At 40.5% G+C, this 25,694-nt stretch overlaps 4 protein-coding genes across 9 annotated transcripts in view; 2 read left to right on the top strand and 2 right to left on the bottom strand.

Annotated features, from left to right (window-relative positions):
• Positions 1-9: 9 nt before the first annotated feature.
• Tango1 (transport and golgi organization 1) lies at positions 10-5,841 on the top strand. 3 transcript variants are annotated; one of them, XM_011307652.1, is made up of 9 exons: positions 10-213; positions 424-2,109; positions 2,173-2,747; positions 2,808-2,885; positions 2,956-3,180; positions 3,291-3,311; positions 3,372-4,212; positions 5,035-5,147; positions 5,304-5,841. In XM_011307652.1, exons 1-8 carry the CDS (start codon positions 90-92, stop codon positions 5,142-5,144), a joined length of 3,660 nt encoding a protein of 1,219 aa, XP_011305954.1. In that variant the 5' UTR covers positions 10-89; the 3' UTR covers positions 5,145-5,147; positions 5,304-5,841. The 3 variants fall into 3 exon arrangements, with proteins under 3 accessions (XP_011305954.1, XP_011305952.1, XP_011305953.1); XM_011307650.1 differs by lacking the exon at positions 5,035-5,147 and adding an exon at positions 4,384-4,839; XM_011307651.1 differs by lacking the exons at positions 3,291-3,311; positions 5,035-5,147 and adding an exon at positions 4,384-4,839.
• On the bottom strand, positions 5,719-7,136 carry Syx5 (syntaxin 5). The gene has a single exon (XM_011307653.1). The coding sequence runs from the start codon at positions 6,975-6,977 to the stop codon at positions 5,898-5,900; it is 1,080 nt and encodes a 359-aa protein (XP_011305955.1). The 5' UTR covers positions 6,978-7,136; the 3' UTR covers positions 5,719-5,897.
• Positions 7,137-7,286: 150 nt separating this feature from the next.
• MED20 (Mediator complex subunit 20) overlaps positions 7,287-25,694 on the bottom strand; it is an 18,720-nt gene continuing 312 nt past the window's right edge. The window contains exons 2-5 of one of the 2 annotated variants that reach the window (XM_011307645.1): positions 25,433-25,575; positions 7,909-8,168; positions 7,559-7,669; positions 7,287-7,490 (exon numbers count right to left, since the gene is read on the bottom strand). In XM_011307645.1, coding sequence (XP_011305947.1) covers positions 7,398-7,490; positions 7,559-7,669; positions 7,909-8,168; positions 25,433-25,575 — 607 coding nt within the window. In that variant the 3' untranslated portion in view covers positions 7,287-7,397. Of the gene's footprint in view, positions 7,491-7,558; positions 7,670-7,908; positions 8,169-8,236; positions 8,331-25,432; positions 25,576-25,694 lie in introns of those variants that run through there. The other variant, XM_011307646.1, reaches the window with a different exon arrangement.
• LOC105268258 (facilitated trehalose transporter Tret1-like) lies at positions 10,258-24,363 on the top strand. 3 transcript variants are annotated; one of them, XM_011307647.1, is made up of 7 exons: positions 10,258-10,561; positions 18,189-18,290; positions 19,777-19,907; positions 20,060-20,306; positions 20,432-20,969; positions 21,048-21,388; positions 21,546-24,363. In XM_011307647.1, the coding sequence occupies exons 1-7, from the start codon at positions 10,538-10,540 to the stop codon at positions 21,681-21,683; spliced, it is 1,521 nt and encodes a 506-aa protein (XP_011305949.1). In that variant the 5' UTR covers positions 10,258-10,537; the 3' UTR covers positions 21,684-24,363. The 3 variants fall into 3 exon arrangements, with proteins under 3 accessions (XP_011305949.1, XP_011305951.1, XP_011305950.1); XM_011307649.1 differs by lacking the exon at positions 10,258-10,561 and adding an exon at positions 11,792-11,875; XM_011307648.1 differs by lacking the exon at positions 10,258-10,561 and adding an exon at positions 15,019-15,448.

The following is a 25,694-nucleotide window of genomic DNA, read 5'->3' as shown; positions in this document are numbered from 1 at the left end:
TCTATCATTTTCAATACACGTACGTGGTGCAGGGTCGAGCCGTGTCCACTCTCCAACATTGTAGTGATGTGGAACTTGAAAAATAAAACATGATGGGACTGAAAATATTGCCGGAGCACTTGGTGTTAATTGTGATAGTGACGCTTTGCGAAATTCTACCATGTACCCCAGAAATTTCAAACAAACGTTTGTGCGCCGATCCAAAATGTTCCGGTAATTGAAGCCATAGTGTAGTAATTGAAGATCAACATATTTTCACTCAATTTATTTATTCTCTACTTTATTGCATTACAATGATACATATTCTGTCGAATTTATTACATTTGCCTAATCATTTGGCTTTGCGAATTTTTTTTTCTCTGACATTTTACACTCAATGACAGCCCGGGTCCCAATTCCAAATTCCAATTGATTTTTTTGCAGTTCCCATATCAGAGGCGAAAACAGTGTCGACGTATCATTCTCGGGACAAGGACATCCTGTCCTTCCCGGCACACACTGACGTAATAGTCTTCAGCAAAGACACTGGTAGTAGAAAGGATCTCTGGGGGGTTACCATCCACGGAAAGCGAGGATACATTCCGAAGGAGTTCCTCCTCGAGAAGAGGGTCTTTAAGAAGCTCGCCTTGCTCCAGGAAGTGCCCACCGAGAGGATTCCCCCAGAGAATGTTTCCAAGGATCACAAGATCGTGGACAAAGTCCCTCCGGGGTTCGTTGACAGCTCTATTAATTCTGGGAGCCCATCGGGAATATCTCCCCAGGTGGCACCCTCCTTCGAGGTCGTCGACGGCACCACAATCCCTTTTTCTAACGAGGAGCCTAAAGATGAAAGTTATGCCACGAAAATTCCACATACTCCAGTCACTGTCGACGAACAACCTATCCTCAGTGTTCATCCCAATGTTGTTTCTAGTGAAATTAATATTAAGGAAATTTTGGCCTCTGAAACTGGGAGTTTACCACTGACAGATAAAAAGAAAGAGAAAAATGATGAGGAGTTACCAGAAAAGGCTGATGATAAGGACATTACGATGAAAGAAGAGAGAGTTGTGAGTGAGTCTGAAGAAAATTCAGAAACTCCTCAATCTTCTGATGGAGAAGCTGGAGATGGAAATGTTCAGGATGAGGAAGTGGACCATGAGCTAGTGGCCACGAAATCTGCGTCTGCAGAAAATAAATCCACCCCAGAAGAAGGGGATGAGGGACCTGGAGATACCAATGAGAAGGGGAGTGAAGAGGAGCAGCCAAAAAAATATTCATTCAATGTTTTCCAGACTGTCACATCGATATTTGACAGTCTATCGACGACAGATGCAACAGTAGCCTCTGAAAATAGTGAGAAAGTTTCTTCAGAGGTAGAAAGTGGAAAAATAGAGGAAAAAAATTCTTCTGAGACGTCAACCCCCGAGGAAGTCGCTGAGACGACTCCTGAAGCGCCTAGCGCTGATGGAAAACATTCTCCAGAGGCTGCACCCACTCTGGAAAACACTTCCGAGATCAGTCCTGAAACTGTTGTTGATGAAAAAAAATCATCAGAGGTTGTATCGACTCTGGAGAGCCCTCCAGAGACCCCTCCTAAACCTGCTGATGATGTGGTAAATTTATCAGAGGCTGTATCGACTCCAGAAAATACTCCAATAATCATTTCGAATCCTGTTGTTGATGGGAAAAATTTATCAGAGGTTGCATTGAATCCAGGAACATCTACAGAAGTGATTCCTACAACGGAAAAGACATTTGTTGATGAAAATGGAATTTCTAACACTGCATCAACCTCTTTCATAGCTCCAGAGAAAATTATTCCTGAAAATAATTCAGCTCCAGAAGCTATTCCTGAGAATGCCGATGTGGTGAACGAGACTTCCTCAACGAATGCTTTAGAATTCGATTATAAATCAACAGTCAATAACGAAAGAATTTCTGAACCTATCGAAGAAGCTCATATTGAAAATAACCATGGAATTGAAGATGATGGGCAGCCTGGCATCTATCAAAACGATGAGTTATCAGGTCCTAGCCGAAGTATCGATGGTAAAAACGCCTTGGACTTCAATGGGTTTCTCAACAGAAACTTGTTGAATGTTGAGAATAATCGGCAACAAAGAGAGGGTGAGTAATTATTATTCTGAATGTTTCTAGCTGACCTAATATATCTTGCGCTTCACGTTTTAGCTCCAATAAAACTGGAAGACATATCCCCTCCGCCGATCCCAGAGCCGCTTCCTCAGGATCTTCCAGAGGAAAAATCCTCGGAGCCTCTGGAATCAATTCTTGATTTTCCAGCTGAAGAGATTCCCCGAACATTGGAGACCACTGAAGTGCCTGAGCCTTTTGTTCCAAGCTCATCTCAGGGTCCTGAGGATACCCTCCACCAGCCTCCCACTCTCGAGGGATCAGCTCCAACAATCGTGGATTCCGTATTCCTCTCAGGAGTGTGTGAGACCGATGGAACTTGTTCCGATCCCCATTCGCAAGAGGAGCCTTCACCAGAATTCCAGAGTGGAGAGTTTTTCGACAGTTCCATGGGCAGTGCCATCGAGTTTGGGAGGAATTACTGGGAGGCACTCTCCTATGCAGCCCTCACTGCCTTGACAACTCTGCTGTTCTCCCTGGGATACTATTACATCGAAAACAGAAGGAGAGATGGACAGTTCATTGCAAAGATCAACAGATTAGAAAAGGAGCTCTTGGTGGCCACGAAGGAGTGCAGTACTTTGGATGAAACACTAAAGTCAACCAAAAATAAGGTATTCTTTTCCAATTCCCATTAAATTTCCAATTCATTCAAGTTTTAATTAATTTTTCAGTTGACTTCGATTGAAGATGAGTCTTTTGGATCGAATGAAATGGTTCTGTCCTTAAAAATAGAATTGGATAATGCTCACGTAAGTCTTGTTGTTGATTTTTTATAATTTAAAGAGTTTTTAATGTGTTATAAAATATTGAAATCAATAGAAAGCCAAATCAGAGCTGGAGGATCAGGTGTCCGCCCTGGAGAAGGACCTCGAGGGTGCAACGGAGGCTGGATTGGAGTTGGAAAGAATGTTGCGTGAAATTTTGGCGACCAACAGTGCAGAAAATCCCCTCGCTAAGTCTGTGGAAGACTTACAAGCACGTTTGAATGCACAACAGGCTGCCAACGAGTCGTTGACCAGTGCTCTACATTTGAAGACTCAAGAGGTGAGTCAATTTCCAATATCACATCCCTCGATATGAATCCCCCAATTCATTTATTTATTCACAAAATATTTTTAACGTTTTATTTTTCACCTCCTCTTTGAATATCGCAGCATGATTTCGATAAATTAGAGGTTCGTGTCAATTATCTGATCATGAATAATTTGATAATAACGATTGGATTTTTATTGCAGGGTGAGACGTCAATGAGAGATTTAGCACTGACTACTCAGAAATGTGACCAGCTCGAGGTGGAAGTGGTTCGAATCACTGGAGAATTGAAGGAGGAGAGGGAGCTAAGAAATAATGTGGAGGAAATGCTGTCAGGGAAGGTCAATGGCCTGGAGAAACAGCTGGCGGATGTAAATCTTGAGAGGATAAATCTCCACAAGCAATTGAAGAGTAAAACGATGGAGTTGGAGGACCTCCGGGAGGTGGTGAACCAATCGAATACCCAAAACATTGACTTGGAGAAATTGGCTGACGCCTCTCACGTGAAGGCAGAGGTAATTCAGCTTCAGGAGGAGCGAGACGACTTAACGATGAAATTGCACGAGTTAGAAGGGGCCCACCAACTCCTCGAGGGGCACATGAAAACCATCGAGGAGGAGGTGAAATCTCTCAGGGATGAGTGTAAGCGCGCCGAGGGCGGAAAACGAGAGGCTGAAACTCGCCTGGAGGTACTCTCGAAATTTTTCGAGGAGAAGGAAGCAGAGAGACTGAGGGAAGAGGCGGTCAGGCTCAAGCAGCAGGGCCAGGCTTCCTCCACTGCCGAGAGGTTACAAACTATGAATGAGGAAATGGCAAATGATAAAAAACGCATTGAGTCGCTCGAACGAGTGATTCTCGATCAGGAGAAGGACTACAAGAGTCAAATTACTAGTCTAGAAGCAAAGGCTCACGAGCAATGGGTGATGGCACGTCAGAACGAGCGTCGTCTGGAGGAATCCAAGCTCGAGTCCGCGCAGTTGAGGAATCGTCTGACACTCATCGAGAAAAATCTCACTGACACCGAGTCTGACGTCAAATTGCATCGTAAGTATTTTCATTATCACTATTTCATCTCAATTATCTAATCTATCGACAAATATTTTACGAAAAAAAAATCACTAGTTCCTATATTTCGGTAAATATGAACCAAAGATTGAACGAAAAAATTTTGTGAGTCTTACCTCAAGAACTTTTGACCCCGAATTTGAAAAACAGGAATGGAGCCGAATGGAGATCCAAGTGCGTCCCCTTTATTCCTAGGAGCTGAGGCATCGAGTTCTCCGATAATGTTCTCAGGCACTTCAGGCCCACCTCCGCCACCCCCTTCGTACCTGTATGGACCTCCGTTACCTTATCTACCTCCTCCACTGCCCCCGCCCCCTGGACTACCGCCTTATGACATCAGTCAACGTCCACCACCTCTCGGTGGTCGTCTCGCTTCACCACCCCCAATGCCTCCTCTGCCGCCTTCCAGTAGATACGATGGTCCAGGCTCCCTCTCCCCTCCGCCCCCATTATCCCCTTATGATCCGAGAAATTTCCCTGGACCCTTCGGAAACGAAAGAATTCCCCCGCCATTGCCACCATCCTGGGGTGATGAACCACTGCCACCAGCTCGAAACACTGGTTTTCACCCTTTCCACCGAGATCACCAACGAACACGTGACAAAGGTTTGTGGACGATGTCACCAGATGCATGAGATCAGCTTCCTGCAAGTCTAGGGGTCTAGATAATGACTTATGATATTGATTGCACTTTTTAAAATTAATTTACCATTTTTTTTTCGCCACCTCCTGGTGATGGATTCCTCTACTGCACTCATTTCTGTGTATTTTTTATTTCTGATGATTGTTATTGCATGCAAGGACGCAAACGATTCTCCAAAGTACGACAGTTTTGGAGTACCATGGAGGGAAATATAAATCATACAACTTCTAATTCATCCATTCACACGATAAATAACAATGACGATTAACAGGTCAATGATTAATTACTATGGCTTCATGCCAGGGCTAGATATATTTTTGTTAGTAATTGCTCGTCTCAATTTCATAGAAATCACGTAGAAACTGCTTCGCTCTCGTTTACTATTAATTATCTGCCGAAATCATGACATGATATTATTTAATTACAGGATCTTTACACTCATCTGGAGAATCGCTGGACAAATCCCATCACAGTGGGAAGGTCTAGGTCTTTGTTTATTTTACAATATCTTTGTTAAATTCACTGTCAACTGGGTAACAATTCCACTGTACAGTAATAGGAATAGAAACTCGAGGATGCAAAATGTTTGAGCAATTCCAATCGTTTGTCTGTAATTTATACTGTGGATTTTCGTTTTTTAATGTAAGGGCATCTGAAAGACTTGTGTCGTTCCAATCCTGTGAATGAGCAATTTTGTATAATAATCATGGAAAATCGAGCAAGTCGAAGATAATAAATGATTTGTTACTGTACGCAATATTGTTACATACAAATAAATTGTAATTTATTACCAAATTATAACTGGGAAAGGGTTGTAAAATCGTGTGAATTAATCATTCATATTCCTTCGAAAATTATATTTATAAATCAATAAGTGGATAACATATTTTACAGTAACCATTTTGAAGAGTAGATCGAGGAATGCTGTAAATGCTTTATACATTATTATTTAATATTTAAAATTTGACAAAACCTATAGAGCCAGAAATATGACAGAATTCCCTTGATACATTAAATGAGTTCACGCTACAAAGACAACGAAAAATATGAAGAAAAATATCAAAACAGCGAATATCTTGATCATGAGCCATCGATTATTGGTGACTGACTGAAAATACTTGAGGATCTCTGTGTGAGCAGCTTCCACGTTCAATTCTGCATCCTCAATATTAGTATCTATCCTCTCCACCATTTCCTCCTGCTCCTTCACCATGTGGGCTAATTGCTGGAATATTCCACCGAGCTCGACAATAGTGGATTCAATATTTTGCATTGTGTCTGCTCTGGATGCAACATAGGCCTCACTATCATCCCGAATAGTCTTCTGAATCATCATCTGCCTCGGCTCAGGATCAAAGTCTATACTGACAGTGTTGGAGTCCTGTTCCTGCATGAGAAGAGAACCTTGCTGTCCACTCATAACACTTGGAGGAAGTCTCGTGGAGACGTGGCCCTGGGTGAATTGCTCCCGCCTACTCTGCTCTTCCCTCATGTTCTCCGATCTCACTTCAAGAACACTCTTGAAGTGATTAGACATGTTAGCGAGTTTTGATTGCAACGCGACGACCACTGACGACGAGTGCGAGGAAATGTGATGACCCTGGGAGGAAGACTCCCTCTGTTTTCTCCCCAATTCCTGTAATTGAGCAATCTGCTTGTTCAGACTGTTCAGATCCATTTTAATAATGTTGGTCAATTCCTCAATTTCAATCTGCCTGTCATCGAAAATGGATTTCTTTTTTGCTAATATTGTGAGCTTCTCCAGCTTGGCGTAAGTGCTGGCGATGTTCTTCCCAATATTTTTGGCAATCATCATGAAATTTGAGTAGCTTTGGAGGCTCTTGGCCTGTCGGGGATTACGAACAGTAGCCACCCTGGCTGCTGTCCTCCCCTGCATCGTCCTGATGGCATTGGCAAATTCACCAGTTCGATCCCTGGACGTCATGACCACTGGATAAAAATCACTCGTATCTGTATCTATCCCACAAGTATTCTCATTATTGTAATAATACTGTCCTTGATTACTCGATGTTAATTCTTTAGAGGTTATGATACTAAAATCACTTTCTACCTCTGCACCACGTCTTCTGCGTGCGGGCATCGCATGCTTTCAATACCCAAACACTTGCACAGAACTTTTAATTATTGTTAATTAGATTTATCGTGGTTTTTTTAAAGACCGAGTGTCAGCCAGAACATATTGTTCTGTCAACGTAATCCACTTGGATCTTCTCTCCCACCAGTCGGTTATTTGCCCCTAGGATACGACAACACGACAAAATTTCCAGTTCCACCAATACCCAGTGAAAATATTACTGAATCAAATTTTTCTTTCTATTTGAATTTTCCTCGGATTTTCTTCAGCCACAATATTCTCAATAACTTATTATTTTATTTGAATAATTATATTATCAACTGAATTCGGATATTAACATTGTCAGGCGTTTGCAGTCTTTTAATTAATTCTGGGAGTTGACGAATTTTCTAAAAAAAAAAAAAACGAAATTCGATGATTTTAAATTCAAATTACACCAGTGGTCTTTCGATATTGACCGAAATGCTCGAGATATTGCTGGATTGTGTCCATCGGTTGATAGATTTCGTTCATGCGATTCTGAAACGATAAAAATTAATCATCACAATTTTCGATAATGAGCAATTACGAAATGAGAGAATATGAACCTGTAAATACTGTGGAGGTTGATTGGAGACAGTGGCACCGAGAAATCCTTGCAAAAATTCTCGCATAAGTTCCCAAGAGGCACTTGGCAAAACACAGGGTCTGTATTCCAGCTGAATTCACGATTAAAATAAATTAAATCAAATTAATTCACTTGACAATGAATAGCTTTGATATTGGAGAAAACCGTAAAACTTGTATTCAGATGGGACATTTGGGGCCCGCGTCGCAGGGGGAATATCCCACAAAAAAATGGACTAATTTTCTGAAGTACTCGACATTTATCCCTGGCACAAAGCCCCTCCCATAACTCCGGAGGAGCCCCCAAGAATAGTTAATGAAGTATTCATACCTCGACAAGCACTCCTTTGAAATTCTGACTCATGGTGACACTTCCAAGTTTAACGCAGAAATCGCCAATTTCAAATCTCGGCCCCTTGGATTCAATTTTCGTCTGCTTCTTGCTGGTGTAGATCGCCCCGATCTTGAGCATTAAAAGATCAAAGAGTCCATCAGCAATCAGGGGTACGACTTTAGTACCGGATTCCAAAATAGCGAATACCGATGCAGGCTGTTCAGAATTGTGGAGTACGTGAACAGTCCTCTGAACAGCTGAAATAAAAATAATAACTCTTCACCAACTGAAATAAAAACTGGAGATAATATTGCGGTAAGTTCACCGAGAATTTTGTAACATCTGATGGTCAAAGTCATATGAATTTCATTGGAAGGATTGAAATGCTAAAATGTGTTGTAGCACAAGCAAAGATAAACCATCGGGTTTACTCTCCGAGACTGGAAAGTTTGCAGTGGCTCCTGGGAAGTTGTTTTCCCCACCCTCTCCATCTATTTTCAACCCCGGCTATCCCCCGGGCTGTTTGTCGTGACAATATTTCCAAAGTTGAACGCAACGCGTCCCCCAATGAGAGCAATAAAAATATAAAAAACATTTTGTACCATCCCAAGTACATCTTATTCCCCCCGACTTGACTCTATTATTCTTGTCAACAATTGGTTGTTGGAAAATAAATTTCCACTGGAGTTGGAGAAATCGAAATTGATCGACGAAATAATAATTCAATATAATCCAGCAGTTGAATGCACTCGTTTCCTGGTGCAATTGAAATATTTTAGAATTTGCAGGGCTGAATAAGTATTGTTGGGAACAATGAAGAAAGGAAATATTACAGGGTGTGTGCGTGCATTATTGTCCTCGAGGGGAGGCGTTTTGTCGACAGCCTCCCGTTGGCGAAAGCCACTCGGTGCAATTATTGATGAACGACCGGGAACCTCTTCCTGCCCAGTACCAATGTCATTATCATCAATAATATTATTAACACCAATAGAATTCCATTCTAAATTCTCGATTAATCCAATACAAAAAAAACGTGACTTTCACCTATATATGGGGATGTAACATTCTTAATCTCTAAATAATTCCAATAACCACTCATTATTATACCATTAATAATCATAACAATCGCCTCGATAATTAAATGAATGAAGATGTCCGGTGAATGAAAAAAAAAACAAATTTTCCAGGAGTTAATATATTTTTGTTATTACCGTGAGAGTTTATTCACTCGGAAATTTTATGAAAAGTGGAGTAACCGTTGGGGGGTAGTTAGGAGCACTTCTCCGAGGTACAGCCGATTGGTGAAGGAGGAGGTGAAAGGGGAGGTGAAGGGGGAGGGTGGCAACGGGTGGAGGGGGGTTGGGTTGAAGGGGGATAAAAGGGGGGTAGGTGAAATGGGTGCAAGCGTAGTATTGCGCAGGGTGTTGCGCATTGCGAGTGTGGGGTACGCGGTGATAGTTTCGGGAGAAGTGATTTTCAGTCACCCGCGGTTCAGCGTGGGGTCCCGATGATATTTTCGCAAGACCCCCGACCTCATCCGCGAGAACCCAGCGATATCCTTTTTATTTTATTTATTATTATTTGTCCACTTGTCCACCGACTACATCCAACAAAGGACCAAATAAAAAATAGTGTCAAGAGAAAATAATGGAGGGAGTAATAAAAAATTAGAGCAATGAGGGAGGAGTGAAAAATCATGAGTCTCTCAATTTTGCTCAAGTTCGGACGGAACTTTACATCGGAACAATTTGCTCACTGAGATAATGATGAGAGAATGCTATTAGAGATTTGGGGAAGAGCAGCTGGTGCACGGATAAATCCTTTTATTTTTTCTGTCATGAGTTGTGGGAGTATAAATAAATGATTATTGGAAGCAGAGGGATCATCGCTTGGAGCATCGGGAGAGTATCAAAAGCCTTGGGGGCATCACGTCGCTAGATGCAAAAGCTCCCAGACGAAATAACTGTCATTCCGATGGTATTAAATTCCCCAAGACATCGGTGAGCTCGAGCTTTTATCTTTGACAAATTATCGGACTATTAGGGAGGAATAATTGGAGGGATTTGAAAATCTGGTGAATTTGAATTTGTGCCGCTGGGCAGTTGCAAGTCTTCGATTATATAAATTCAATAGGATCGCATTATCATCTTGTATTGGGAGCATTGCACACTGATAAATTATTATTTCATTAATTATTTTCGACAGTTATTTTTACAACTCCTGGATTTTTTATTTTTCAATTTCCATTCAATGGGGGTTTATTGTTATTATTATTGTTGCCCTCGGTGGATTGCCTGCAGCTAATTGAACCCACCATTGAATGCATTGACGGATTATCGTCAAGAGGCCTGGAGAATGACTACTGAAGTCTCGCTGGATATATTAATATTCACTATCTGTGGAGCCAATGGAATAGTCACTATGAGGATTAATCGCTGATAGCGGCGGTTGAAGATAACGAAATCGACAATAATTCGAGGTGAAGATTCGCCTGGGGAGTAGATGTATGACAATAATTCGATAAGACTGATGAGGAACTGATGGGGTTGAGGGAATCGATGGATTCGTCGATTGGAGAATGAAGCACTCCGGATTTTCGTGGATGACGGTTTTTCATCGCTGAAGGATGTCTGTACACCACAAATATTACGTGAGTTGTTTATCAACAATTTTTTTTTTTTTCACATAAAAAATATGAATTGCCACGGGTGAAAAAAAAATACTGTAGAATGGGCGCAATCCGAGAGATGGAAAAATTAATGGCGTTGTTGGCCCCTCGGTGAGAATAAAATGCGGACAACGCGGGGATAACACATCCCCGAAAATTAACGCAGTATTCTCCGGCCTGAGAGTACAATCCGAGGTGGTGGTGGGTGGTTGAAAAGGGGTGAGGGGTGATTGAGTTTTCGGACTGGACGGCACCGGTTATTGTTGGAAAACGAGCGAGACCGGGGCTACATGATAGATAAGCGACACCCTCACCCAAATACATCACCCCCAGCATCTCCAACACCATCACTTTCACAAACTCCCAAGCACTTACTTTACCTATCGACCCAATCTCTCTTCGACTGCTCTTCCCTCAACCTGCCCTACTATCACACACGTCGAATCCACCAAATGGTGAATATTAAATTAAATCCACATCCCACAAGATCCATTCAATCCATGGCGCACCCCCTGCCACCACAGACTGAATAATATTCATTTCACGAGGGAGAATTCCCTTATTGATATCACTAATTAATTACCTCTCAACGTATTCACTGGAATTAACTATTTTCAACCGAACGGATTCTCCCGAGATGAGTCCCAGGGGTTTTCATGATTTTTCCCCTCAACAATTTTTTTTTCTCCCAATTCCTCCGGGGAATTCTTGGCCGAGCAAATAAACCACGCGACGGACATTAAAACGGAAAAATGAGAAATAAAAAAATATGAATAAAAAAAGGACTGAGGAAAGAGAAGAATGGCAAGGGGATGAGAAAGGGGTAACTGGTGGCGAAGCCTGGGGTACTGGGCTCTATCCATTGCCAAAACCCGCGACCTAGATACTGATCGACCCAGTCGACATACTGTAGGGGCCTCATCCTATACGCTGTAGGCAGTTTATAGTTTAGAGAATTGGTGTAAGAATATGTGGTGAAAGAAAAAAAGAAAAGCATGTGAAGACATTGCTCGAGGCAGTGACCCTGAGAGATACCATCTCACCAAGATTACACAACCTGGAGATCATTGGAAATGGAACAAGCCACCACGACAAATAATCACTGACTCCTAAAAGGATTGCCGACATCGTAGGGGTTCACCCCTAATCGTCCAAATCTCCTAACATGATTTCTGATATTCACTGTTTGTCCAGCACTAGGGACAGCGCCAAGAGAGATTTTCAATATCTTCCCAGAAGTTGGAGTTGATAAATCCTGAGAACTGTTGGATTCCGTAGAATAAAAAGTACATTGAGGTAACTTTAAAATTAACTAATACTTTTATTCACGAAAATGTATATATGATTAACAACTAATGAAACTTGAGGTACTCTGATTCGAGCAATTTCGTCTGGATTGTACAGAGGTTCTGATCTATTCGTTAACCTTGCTAAACTAATTCTAACTTAAAATATAGAAGTTCCCTCATTTAAATGTAACTAAGGGCGGATTGGTGAGTGGAAGGGGAAAGAAAGGAAAAATGGCGAATATGTCCATATTTTGGACATCAAGGGTTTTAGAACGGCTAGGTTTGTGACGTCAATGGGGGAATTGGAGTTCATTGGGGAAAGGCCCAGGGTTTCATTTATCGAAGTGTTTAATGATTATTGGGGTAAGTCCCCTGATGAATGAGTCTTTCTTATACTGTATTTTGTTGGGGAACTACGTGAGAAATAAAGTAATTATTCTAAATTGTTGGGGAACTACCCGAGTAATAAGATGGTTTATCCTTTAGAAATAACTGAGAGTTGGGGTATACAACAGAACCTCACCGATGACTGATACCACTCCACCACCCTATCACCCTACCTTAAATCCACTTATCCTATTTTATCAATTGATGAACAATGGATTTTTAGTAGAAATGATGAGGAATTTATTTGAGGTGGTGAGTGAGTCTTCTGGTGATTCTGCACTTGGCTCTGGTTTTTCTGGTTCGCAGTCCAGTGGAGTCTCGGACCCGGAAAAGCGACTCCACAAAGGAGTGCCACCAACAGGATCGATCTCGTCGACGTGACCCTCCCTCTCTCCTTTTTTTTCACCCTCTCCAACTCCTCATCATTTTGACACTTGAACTTCATGGGATGTTACATTATAAAGAACAATAACGTAACAGTAACGATCACCAGTGGAATATTTGACTGAAAATTTTGATAATGGGAATGCATTGTTCCATCTCTTGGTGAATTGCCAGGTTGCTTGGTACACATTGGCCAAACTATCTCACTCTCTGGACCTTCCAGGACTTATTAATTACCCTTTGCCCATTTCGAATTGTGCGCGAGGTACTCCTTTGTTATGGATTCATACTCAAAGTCCGACATTTATCACTGTCTCCACAATATTTCACAGAGTTCCATAAACTTGAGACTATTACTCACTCAACGATCCATATATTTATTTTATTTACGAGACCTACGAAACCTATGCCAATTTTAAACTGAAATTCACTGCTATTTTTTAAATTCATACTTCTGCACACATTAATTTTTCAACGAATATATAGTCGGATAAATTATTTAACGGTGAGAGAATGCACAGCGGTTTCAGGAGTTATTCGGGGAAAAAAAAATAAAATGTATCTTTCCACTTGAAATAATTTCAAAATCGGAAAAAGTGGAGTCAGTGAATCATAAATCAGAGGCTTGGGGGACTGAATAAACAGTGAAGTGTTGGGAAAAAAAAATTTAACGGAAGAAAAACTTCATCGGCTATCCAAACTTTCTCTAATAATATAATAAAAATATTGTATTATTAATATCTGCGGATTTAGTTGCGAGATAAACGTGGGATAAACGCGAGATAAACGCGGGATAAACGCGGAATAGATGGAGATTGATCTCGACACATTTCTGTGAATTGGAGAGTAGAAGATACACATTGAGGGCCCAAATGACAGCTGACGCTTGCCCCATGAAATACAATTCCTGTCCCATTACCGAGGATTTAGGTGGTCCCAGCATCTTGACCCCATAACACTTGTCCCATTGAAAAGAAAAGCGAGAAGACAAAGAGAAGAAGTTTCTCTTGGTTTTGAAACTCGAAGGAAGAAAACTCGTTGCCATGAGTTTGAGCATAATATCTCGAAACATAAAGGAGAATTGGGAGTTTCGGGGAAACTTTCTGACAATTTCCACCCATAACTCGAGACCGACGAATTGTAGTCATCTCCAAGTGAACGGAAAGGTCTTTTTTCGCTCGATCAACCGCAATTCGACTGCATCGGATTCCGGGCAAATTTAGAGGAGAAGAAAAAAAAAAAAGAACGCTAATTGGTCTGTTGGAGTCTAAAGACGCTCATAAATATCGACGTAATTCCATAATTACATGGGCCCCGAGGGAGTTGAGCCCGAGGCAGAGGATTAGATCGCTTAATTCGTTCAAATTGCTCGCATTACCAAATATTGTTTTTCATCTTCCGAGGAATAAATACTGGAGCCACCCACAAGCAACTGGAGTCATCGAATTCCCCAAGAATTCCTCATTTTCTCCGTGAATATCCAGACGATGCAAACGGCACGGAACAGAGTCATCTACCCTGACGGGCCGTTATAGGACTTCAACGAAAATAGCCACTTTTTTTCCGTATGTTCAAGTGTGCAACATCACCTTTTACCGACGTCCCAAACTTATTCTCGTCTTCACACCCAACGGTTTATCGTACAATGAAAAAATCGACAATTGAAATTAAAAAAAAAAAACAAATCGGAGAATTTCCGATAAATTTGATTATTCGCAAGTCAAATATGGAGTTTAATTGATGGTGGAATTTAATAGCTGTGGCATTAAAGGGCCTCACCAAGATCAAATCAAACAAGATGCTGGTGTCCCTGAACAACTGGAGAACATCACGAAGGTAGAAATGCCTGTGGCGAGCACTTACGGAGATGACACGGGCAAAAGTTATGATTGAAAGTCGCGTTGAGAGTATTTCCTCATAAAAAAAAAAGAACCGAAACGACGAGGGCATCTTTTGACAGAGAAATTTTTATTCTCCGTCAAGTCAAGTACTCATAATTTCACAATAACACTGGAAAGATATTCATTAATGAAACAGTGTGAATGGTAGGGATAGAATAATTTATAGACGAGGGAGTTTGAGAAGTTCAAATAAAAATGCAATTAAAGGGTTTGAAAAAGTTGTCAAAGCACTTGGGTACTTTTAACCACTCTCTTCTTAAATCCCTTTATTTAATTCCTGGGTCCCTTTCTCCCAATGTCCACAGCCCATTGAGTGGCCAAAGCGTGGCATCCATCTGTATTAAGTCATGGTCCCACAAACGCACCCACACACCCCAGTGAATGTGTCTGAGTTGTTATCCACAATCCTCTCAAACGATTCAGAGTGGTGAACGAGTCCAGAGGCCTCAGTCAGTATCAGTCCGTTGACGCTCACCAAACCATCGGTATCCATCGGTATCCATCACATCCCTTTGCATTTCCAAACTCAACCCCAAAAAAAAAAAATCGGTGTCACTCCTGACACACGTTAAGACCAAATTCCAATGAGCAATCAGTCCGCATCCTCATCCCAGTGCAGTGCAAATTCAATTGCTCATTTCCATTAATTAATTGATTAATTTCCCTCGGGCTGGAGTGCAGAGTGATTTATGCCGGTTCTTTTTTTTTTGTGACAATAAAGCAGAATTGGGAGAATCGCCGTGAAATATTCTAGTCCCGGGGAAAAACCCAGGAATGCCGAGTTTTCACTGACCTTTTTCTCAAAATTCTTGGGAACAGACCGGGGATTTTTCGAGGCACACGTGCTTGTCATGCCGTCCTGGGGTGTCAAATTATCATCACCATTTTTTCACGAATGATATACACTGGTACGTACGCAAATTACCAATGAACAAAATAAATAATTTCTAATCGTACCCAAATAAACCTATAAATACTCATCTCAGTTTGTCGTAAAGATAAATTATGAAAAAGAGTCAGTTGCACTGAATTAATTAGTAGTGAGTGATTTTTATTTGAATTAATTAGGTGCATTGAGAATTGCGCAATGAAAAAATGGATAATTATGGAAATCGACTGGTTGAATTCCGTGCGTGGATTTAAATTCAAAGCCAGACCCTAATCCGACACATTACGATAAGATACGAATAGAAATTATTATAGTTCTCGTGTAAAAACGAGAGTTACCGGCTATATATAACGAGATAATCTATTTCGAATTTTCCCAGGGAATCTGTTTTTTCTTCGGGTCGGCCATATATCAGACATTCTAGAAACATTCAGATTATCCCCATCATACCCTGAGCTATAACATCCTGTAATTTATACCGTTAGTAGCATTTCTCCATCTATCGCGTACCACATTATGTTTCTAAAAACAAATCTCCTCAATTCCACATTTTTATAAATTTATTTTCACTCATTTTATCCAGTGGAAATGAATTCCAACTGATTTATCACGAGTTTTTAATCAGTTGTGTGGGAACTCAAGAGATAATAGCCTCCAGCATAATTGGGTTCACGAATTCAAGGGAAAAAGCGGGAAAATGGGTGTCGCAACGAGGGATGGGTTTGTCCGGTGAAAAAAAAAATTGTGCAAAATCATTGAAAAGTTCCAAGGCTCGTATGTATTTGTCTATAGTATATGGGACACGTGACATTTTGAGGCGAGTCCCTGGGTTCATTGTTCGTTATTCAGATGACAATGGAATCAGATGTTTTGTGGACGGTATAATGGCGCGCGTGGCCTACAGTTAATGAAAGGGTTTGCACCTTTTCACTGTAGAATGCCGTTGTGTATCTGAGGATCACTGATTTTCCCCTTAAACTATCGGTATATGTTATAAGAAAATTCTCTCGGAATTTCGTTTCCGCAGTGAGAAAAATTCGAGTGCTGGTGGTGGAAAAAAAGACAATTTCGTGAAAAATTCATGGAAAGTCAGAGAAAATTCCCAACTCACTGATAAAAATTCTAGTAGCAGTACTGGAATTTTGTACTTTGTGCCACGTTTCTAGAATTGATTTAGAATGCGTAGAAAAAAAAAAAAGAGATAAGAAATGTATAAAAAGTAGAAAAAGTCTGAATGTAGGAAGACCATTGAGAAGTCGATCAACTATTCAATATGAAAAGTTATGAGAGTCCGGGACTAGCTGATATCTCAATAAAAAAATCGACGGCGTAATCCCCAAAAGTTGGAATAATATCACAAGGAATTTCAATTAGACCCGTTCCCCCATTTACAGGCACCCACTTCACCTAGAATTGAGTTGTATTCGAAGCCTCGAAACTTGGAAAACATTCGCCAAAGTTGGTCCAATGCCACTGAAATCAATACGCAGATGATTTCTCAACTCGACAATAAGAACAATGAGATAGGTTCCATTGAGGATTTTTACCCCTCGATTAATCGTAGAATGCCCACTCGAGACTTATGTTTATGCGTCTGGTTCTCACACACGGATCATGTCAGAGGAGAGATGAAGTAGTTTGTCTGGTTTACATGGCGCAATCCACCGGTTTACGACACATGCACGCCTAGGATGCTGATTGATAAGTTGTTCTAGATGATACCCTGGCCCATGCTGTCGGTAAAAAAAAATTAAATCGATAGAGACGCGAAAAATTCTTTGAAAATCTAGACTTTAACGAGTGACTCTCGATTGCGCGATGCATTCTCCGAGAAAGGCGTGACAAATTGTTAACAATTGCATCTCCAAATGATTCCAACGATTCCAACGAATTGAAATCCGATGATTTCCGCAGTGTGTAGGTGGATCGAATGAGCCACCGATAGTATTTCAATAAACCGGTGCATTAACTCTGTTGTTTCCAAATGATAAACCGACGCCTTCCATTAATGAACACTCAGCGCAACAATGCCGTCAATTCATCTCGCGACACATCCGTCCTCACACAAGTTTCTAAAAACAAAACAGCAGTGCAAGTAAATAAAATACCGGGGATTCTCACGAGGTTGAATCAACACCATCTTTCACTCTGTCCCCAGTATCTGCTACAGCATTTGACCTCTTGAAATGCAATACAAAAATAAATCGAGAGAGGCTGTTCCTCAGCTGGTGGATGCACTTTTTAAATAATTTCCGCAGTGAAAGTCATTGCAGCCAATGACTATTAATAATCAATACCAATGACTTGCTCAATAGAAATGAATTTTTCGAAATAATGCCATCCAAATCGTTGTAATCACGGAAAAAACACGGACGAAGTAAAAAAAAAAAGGAAGTGCTAAGAACGTAATACAAAATAGCGCTTGGTTTCTCGTCTCGATCATTATCCACGTGGAAGCGTTTCCTCCTTGACTCAACGTTTCGCCATTTTCAACTTCCCCTCTGAAACGATCCCCCGAGTTTCCTGCATCCATCCAGTGATGACGACGGGGATGAGGATTACCTTTCTCCCCAACACTCTCAGCATCCGTTTTCACAAGATATTTTCGCTGAATCGATTCCGGACTTTCCATCGTCACCTTAATTTATTGTTCGCTCTGTTCCCTGTCCTCTCGCCACTCTAAAAATATTTCAAGCTTGCTATTTTTTTTTTATTCGATGACTGAAATAAACAATTGTTGAAAAATTTGATTGCTCCAGGTGACAACAGTGCCGGAGGAGGCCGAGAACGGATTCAGAATGCCACGAGCTTCAATGGTCCACATGACATCAACCGCAACTCGTCCACAACACCTGTCCCAGGTAATTAATAACTGACGACTAGATCCCTGGAATTCCATTATAATTTGTGATACCAAAGAAAGTGACCCAGTTACAATCAATTGATGAGAATTTCTCCCATCGAACTCAATCATATTCAAAGTTTGAGAGGTCGAGGCTCTCCTTCCCTCACTCTCTGGCTCCAGGCCATATAGAAATGCACACCGCGGCTCCTCTACTGAGTTAATTGAGTGGTATCTCAGTGTTGAAGAAGAGCGTTATATCCCCCATCTCCTCGAGACCACCAGGGCTTTCTTTCATTTTTTTTTCCCCTCCATTCTCTTCACCTTTTTTTCTATTCTTTTTACCATGAAACTCAACCAAATCTTGGGAGCCAGTGCATCTCCACTAGTCTCTCCCTCGCATTAACATAATCCTCCAGGCGAGTTCTTTAAAACATTGTTCATTCCTATATTTGAGTCCTATTATGCGTGAGGAATATTGGATCTGAGATTCAACTCCGATACTTCAATATCGTCATGGAAAAAAGTGACAACTTGTGCACGAGTAACGAAACTTTTGTCGCGCTATTGATATCACTGCGCTGATAATGATTTCAGGCTCAGAATGGCTCGGGGGTTTCAAATGGAAAATAATGTTGAAGAAGTTGGAATGAGGAGAGCGATAATCCCTCCTCTGGCTTCGGCAAAAATATTAAATCCAACGAATTAATTTCTCCGATAATCGAAGGGAATAATAATAAGTTAATTTAATAGCGATGAGAAATTCTATTTCGAGGGAATAATCATGAGAACTATTCCAGTCGGGCGAACAGTGATTGAACCAATAATCGTTGGAACAATCGTACGGGTTTCGTTTCAGTCGAATGTCGAGGTTGAATGGAGATTTCCATTCCCATCGAAACGTCAATTTTCCGTTGATAATCAAATCACAGGCTGGGGCGTTTTTCCAAATTGAAATATTCATCGCCAACATCCCAACCGCCACAAATTGAAAAAAAAAAAATCCAATTCCCAACAATTGAATGGAATGTCAAAAATCATAATACGAATACAATTTGTTCTGAATAGAGATAAAGCTCGACAAGTAAGCGAATAAAACGAGAATTTACGTTGCAATGGAAAGGAATAAAGTCAGATTAAAATCAGTTCTGTGCGTACGTGCGCAAGTTGATTTACTTTACGAGAAAATCGAGCCGTGAAATATAGTCCGCAATGCTGTATAAACCGAGTAACATCGATAGATATTGCCACACGTGCACTTGTGAATCCCTCACCAATACACATTTAAAATACCATATATAGGAACAATGGTATACAAAAGGTGAATTGGTGTAGGTATTTGTACATGGCGCCACATTGAATTGCTCCGCATACTTGTCGCATTTGGACAGAAGGATGTGGGTGTCTTGTCAGTATTGTGACCCACGCAATTCCTCCATTCTCACTCCACAAAATGCACTAGCTAATTCCATCCCAATTCAATGAAATTTCAATTTTTACTCTAGGTCCTAGCAACTCTTGCCCTATCGATGGGCACTTTATCCTGCGGCCTGGCCAAGGGCTACACATCCCCTGCACTAGACTCCATCCTGGACTCGCAGCCGCATCTGTATCAATCACCTCCGAACAATACGTGGTTAGATGATTTTTTCATTACATTTATCTGGGATTGAAATCGAGTGGGTCGCAGATACGAAATAAAACCAGAAGAATTTATCCCGTTCACTTGAAACGGCTACTCGAGACTGGCAAAAGCCAAAAAGACAAATTTCGATTTGAATCTCACAGGTGGGCGTTCTCAGTGACGAAGCAGGAAGTCTCCTGGGTGGCATCCCTCTCGATGCTGGGTGCCTGGTTCGGTGCAATGATTGGCGACTGGATAATGCGACGTGGACGTCGACTAGCCCTGAGACTTACATCATTGCCCTTAGCGGCTGTTTGGCTGTTAACCGGTATTGCACCGTGCGTTGAGCTTGTCTTCACAACGAGCTTCATCGGAGGCCTGTGCTGTGCAGTCATCACAATGGTAGCTCAGGTACCCCAATCACAAATCCCAATCAGCAAAAATAATAAAAAAAAAAAGACAAAGAAAAAAAATTCCCACAAACGAGCAGTGGAAAAAAAAAATATTCCCCCGACAAACCAAATGATAAATTACAGGTCTACATATCTGAGATCTCTGTCCCCGGAATCAGGGGCTGTTTATCAGCAATGCTCAAGGTCGTCGGTCACATTGGTGTACTGTCATCGTACATTGCCGGCTCATACCTCAATTGGCGACAGAGTGCACTGGTTGTTGCAGTGGCCCCGACGATGCTGTTCGTTGGCACTCTTTTTATACCTGAAACCCCCTCATATCTTGTGCTGAACGGGAGGGACGAGGAGGCTGCGGGCAGTCTCAAATGGCTACGTGGATCCCATGTCGATATAAAACAGGAATTACAAGTTATAAAGACAAATGTACTTGCATCACGCGCCAAACAATACGAATTGACATTTCGCAACAGCGTTTTAACACCGAGACTGTACAAACCCATCGCCATAACGTGTGGCCTCATGTTCTTCCAGAGATTCTCCGGTGCTAATGCATTCATATATTACGCTGTCATTGTTTTTAGACAGACACTGGGTGACATGAGCCCACACGGTGCCATGATAGCTGTTGGTTTCGTTCAGCTTCTAGCTTCATTGCTATCAGGTAATCACTTGCATTTACTCCCAGCGATTCACTGGTATCAGTGGATCCCAACTGATGTTAATTGCTGATTATTTGCAGGATTTCTCATTGACATCGTTGGACGTCTACCCCTGCTGATAGCCAGTACAGTGTTCATGTCCCTTGCACTAGCTGGTTTTGGCAGTTACGCATATTACAACTCAATGTCGCAAAATTTCACGTACAATGATCCAACGTTAATGGGAAAACACGATTGGATACCACTGCTGTGTGTACTCGTCTTCACAACAGCCCTTGCATTGGGCATATCGCCAATTTCATGGCTATTGATTGGTGAGCTATTTCCCCTCGAGTATCGTGGCCTTGGCTCCAGCATCAGCACCAGTTTCAGTTACTTCTGTGCTTTTTTTGGGATTAAACTCTTCATGGATTTCCAGCAGGTAATCATTCACACCGATCCCCAGAGGATTATTCCACCATCGTTCATCCTTACCACATCTCATCCACAACTCATCCCCAAGACAAATCAATAAATTTCGATGAATCATCCATCATTATTAAATGAATTAATTTTTTTTCAATGCCAATTGACAACAGCTTCTCGGACTCCACGGTGCATTCTGGTTTTACGCAGCAGTTGCTGTATGCGGTTTATGCTTCGTTGTTTGCTGTGTACCAGAAACAAAAGGCAAACAACTGGACGAAATGAATCCGGACTATGCACAAGCACGGTAGTACAAGGCCTCCCTCACTGGAGGGCTTTCAAATTTAGAAAAATCCAACAAGCCATTACCAAGTGGAGCATATCCAAACGAGCACGATCCACGTAATCTGTACGACGTTGACACCAGTCGAATATATAATCGTACTCGTACACTCCACGATCACTTGGCCAGTGTCTTTCAATCAAAACAGACTAATCGCAAACCACTAGCCGATTACTGCAGAATAATGATGAAAAAAACTAGTCGCATAAGCAATCACATCGGTGAATTCATCCAGTCCCACAGTTTTCTACAAAATACCAATGATCGTCGAGCTAATGACAGAGGAAATGTGGGGAATGCTCTGACTCAGGACAATCACCATGAGTTTGTCTGTTCGAGTGAATTTCAATTGGAGGATCACTTCAGCTCTGTAAATTACCTAAAGTCTGACATGAGCGAGGAAATGCATGAGTACCAGGAGCAGGACCAGGAGAATTGGTCGAGCGAGGCGACACTTTCATATCATCGAAGTATGCATATCGATAAATACGAGGGTAGCTCGAATTATCGGATTGGATCCGGTGAAACTAGACTGGTGAGATGTGATGCTGAGCGACGAAGGAAACGACGACGCTCGGCAACAGTACGAAACAGCCACTATCATCCTTTGAATATTGATCAAAGGCTACACTCGAGCTTATCACAAAGTAGAATTAAGGATTACTATTCGAACCTGGATGGGTCACCAGGTAGAAAGTATCCAAGGAGCCTTGAGGATCTCACAGATTTGGAAATGGAGAGAATATTGGAGAGAGATACAACATTTCATATCCCTATTAGAGCCCTGAGATCACAGGAATCCATGGTGGAGAGGTACAGAAAACGGTACGAGGAGAGTGCAGACGAGAGGGATAAAAATTATTGGAGGCTGTATCAGAGTTTATCTAGATTAGACAAGATGATGCCGAGGGAGAAGTATCCACCTGGCAAAGTCCATTATGAGAGAGAATATAAGATATATGGAAGAGATACTGTTGCACTTATTTATTACAAAACGTGCTACTTGTGATGCTTTAATCGAATCTTGACTATTTTCATGGTGGATTGAAAGAGGATGGAAAATCGATTGGAATATCGTGAGGACGCTGGACGCTCACCACACGCTGGCTCGTCCATCTTTATTTTTCGGTACAGAATATCAGAAATTATATCACTTATTAATGCAAGTTGCAGCGAAGGGCTAAATTTCTATACATCGTGCCTTCTCGCGACGAAGTACATGAAATACACGACAATATCACATTTTAAAAGACAATATCAGGTCTCACTCATTTGATGAATATCAATATTGCTGGGTAGATATATTCGAGGAGAATAGATGGACACTATACTCTATATTCGACCACGAGACACGAATCAATGATTAATGAATAGGTTAAAGTCTTCTACCAAGTCTCAATTATCGAGATAAAAATTTATTGTGTGAATGTATCGAAAGACTAGGGTTGGACCACGAAAAATATTCGTAGAGATGATGATAATCAGACAGATATGTATATTCGTTCGCTATTTTTAATTCCGATAGCTGTACTAAGGTAAGAAAAATAATAATCGACAATACGAATCATTGCCAAATTTGGGAAGATTAAAATATATTAATGACGAATAAGTGGATAGTGTAATGGATAATGTAATATTTAATGTACTTAGGGTGTTATTATTCACACCATTCACTCGTTTCCTTACTTTTGTGAGAGCAATTGATATATTTAGAATTAATAATATTTTAGACTAATGACAATAATGAACAACTTTCTCGACTTGATTATCGTAATAATGGAATTAATTATTTGAGATAAATCAAAAAGGTAAATAGGTTTTTACGGATATTTGGTATCTAAAGTAATGCTCAAAGGCTCTGATGCCATATTTTTTAAGGGATAACTGCTATCGAGGGAAGACTATTCGTTCATTATGTCCAGCTTTTTTGAAATGTTCAATCGATAGATTGTGTTGATATTGGTTGAGACGTTTCACCATTATTCAAATATATTTCTCTTCAAAATTAATTGATCACAGTCTAGGTCCATCCATTCTTGTACAATAAGTATTGAAACAAGATAGACGGAGCTCACGGGTTGAATGCATGCAACTCCTCTCTAGAGGTTGACAATTATCCATTATTTATCTCTTCTAATGTACAATAAATTCATAGATAAATAGTGAAATCTGCACTGTGCACTTTGGCGAATTGAACATCCCAACGGTTAATTGCAAATCGAGGTGTGTAATTTAGGCGTGTTTTTAAACAATATTGTACAAAATTAGATTAATTTTTTCACGCCGGTAGGAGCATATGGCATAAATTGTAGGAAATTCAATAGCTATTATACATAAAAATGCATTTTTTTATTTTTATTATTTCTGCAACAAAGTGTTGAAGTGATAAAATAAAAAATATCAAGTATTTGGACAATAAATAAGAATAGAGAGGATAAAATTAGAATAGAATGCTGAAAACCCAGAGAGTAATCGTGAGAAATTATTTTCGAATTAAGATTCATCCAATTTATAATTTTCTCAAGCTTCAAATAATTCCCATGAGCAATATAAAATTAAGGAAAAGCCGTATTTAATTCCTCAGCTTTACACCCATTCGCAGAACGCCGAAGACGATGTAAAACCTGTCAATATCGCATTCTAATACAGCCATATTTGTGCTAAAGTGTCTCCTAAGATCTATTCTTAGATAACGAGAGGTTTCGCAGGCTTCCAAAATATGGAATGAGTATAATTCGAGAGAGGGCAAGCCAGTGCAATTTTCAAAGGAAGTGTAAGTGTCCAGTACTCATCGTAAACACAAGCTAGAGTACCTGACATGTACATTTTAATAAAATTTCATGTGATGGAGCCGGAATAAAGGGAAAAAATGAATTTTCTAAACAATAAGACGACAATACTCGTAGCTCTGGCTTTAATAGTTTGAATATTTTTGTAATTGAGCATAGCTTAATGATGATGTACGTTGGTCAGTGTAAATGTTGAGTTTGATAACTGAAACAGGGACTACGTAGGAAAATATCAAGTCTTCGAGGTTTACGTAGTTAACGAATTTCATTCATCAAACGAAACTGAACGAAGGTATAATATAAAAATAATTCTTCTTTACACGCTTATACAGAAACTTTAGTTTAAATCAAACTGAAACACCAAATGGATATCTAAAGATAAATTTGAGATCTTTTTTCAAAACCTACTGGTAGAATAAAAGTAGTACCGCCGGTCTAGGTATGAAGACATACGTGATATTTATCTATAGAAGTGAAGTAACGATAACTATGGATTAAGAACAGAAACAATAAATCGTGAATGCCTGACGATATTAATGTTAACGCAATAGAGACTTGTCTTTGTATCAAATAAATGTAAATATTTCAATCTCTGATAGCCATTCGTCAATAATGTGTCCAGAAAATTGTCGCTGCTCTTCCTGATAATTCACATGGCTGAGATAACTCGCTTATTCGGAATGTACGAGTGCATATTAATTTTAAGATTATTATAGAATAACTAGACAGTATTAACAAAATGTATACACCTCTGCCATCAATTTGGAGGACATTTTTTTGATTGATTTCCAGTTGAAAATGTTGCGTGTTTGTAGTCCGTGGAAATATAATATACTCGTATGGAGAAATCTAAGGAATATTCCAACTTGATTGTCTTTGAATTTTTTTATTGTCTTTCCCGCTAGTTCATTATTTTTTTTCCACTCACCAAATTGTGGAATTGACATGTAAGTCTCACAGTCGACGAGAAAGTGTCCACTCTGAACTGCTCCAAGAGCTAAAATCCTCTTCGTCAAGAGTTCGATGGTCTGGGGCCCCGTGCGATTTTCCATCGTGGGAAACTGTTGTAATCTGCAAAATCAACATAAATAATTGAATAAACAACAGGTTAGCACCATGTGAGATAACCACAAAGATATAACCACAACAAAAATTATTTAAACCCATCAAAACCCAAAAATCAATTAATT

This window comes from Fopius arisanus, unplaced genomic scaffold (genome assembly GCF_000806365.1).
Source record: "Fopius arisanus strain USDA-PBARC FA_bdor unplaced genomic scaffold, ASM80636v1 scaffold00055, whole genome shotgun sequence".
Taxonomy (NCBI): Eukaryota; Metazoa; Arthropoda; class Insecta; order Hymenoptera; family Braconidae; genus Fopius; species Fopius arisanus.
This window is presented reverse-complemented; position numbering and strand designations above follow the sequence as displayed.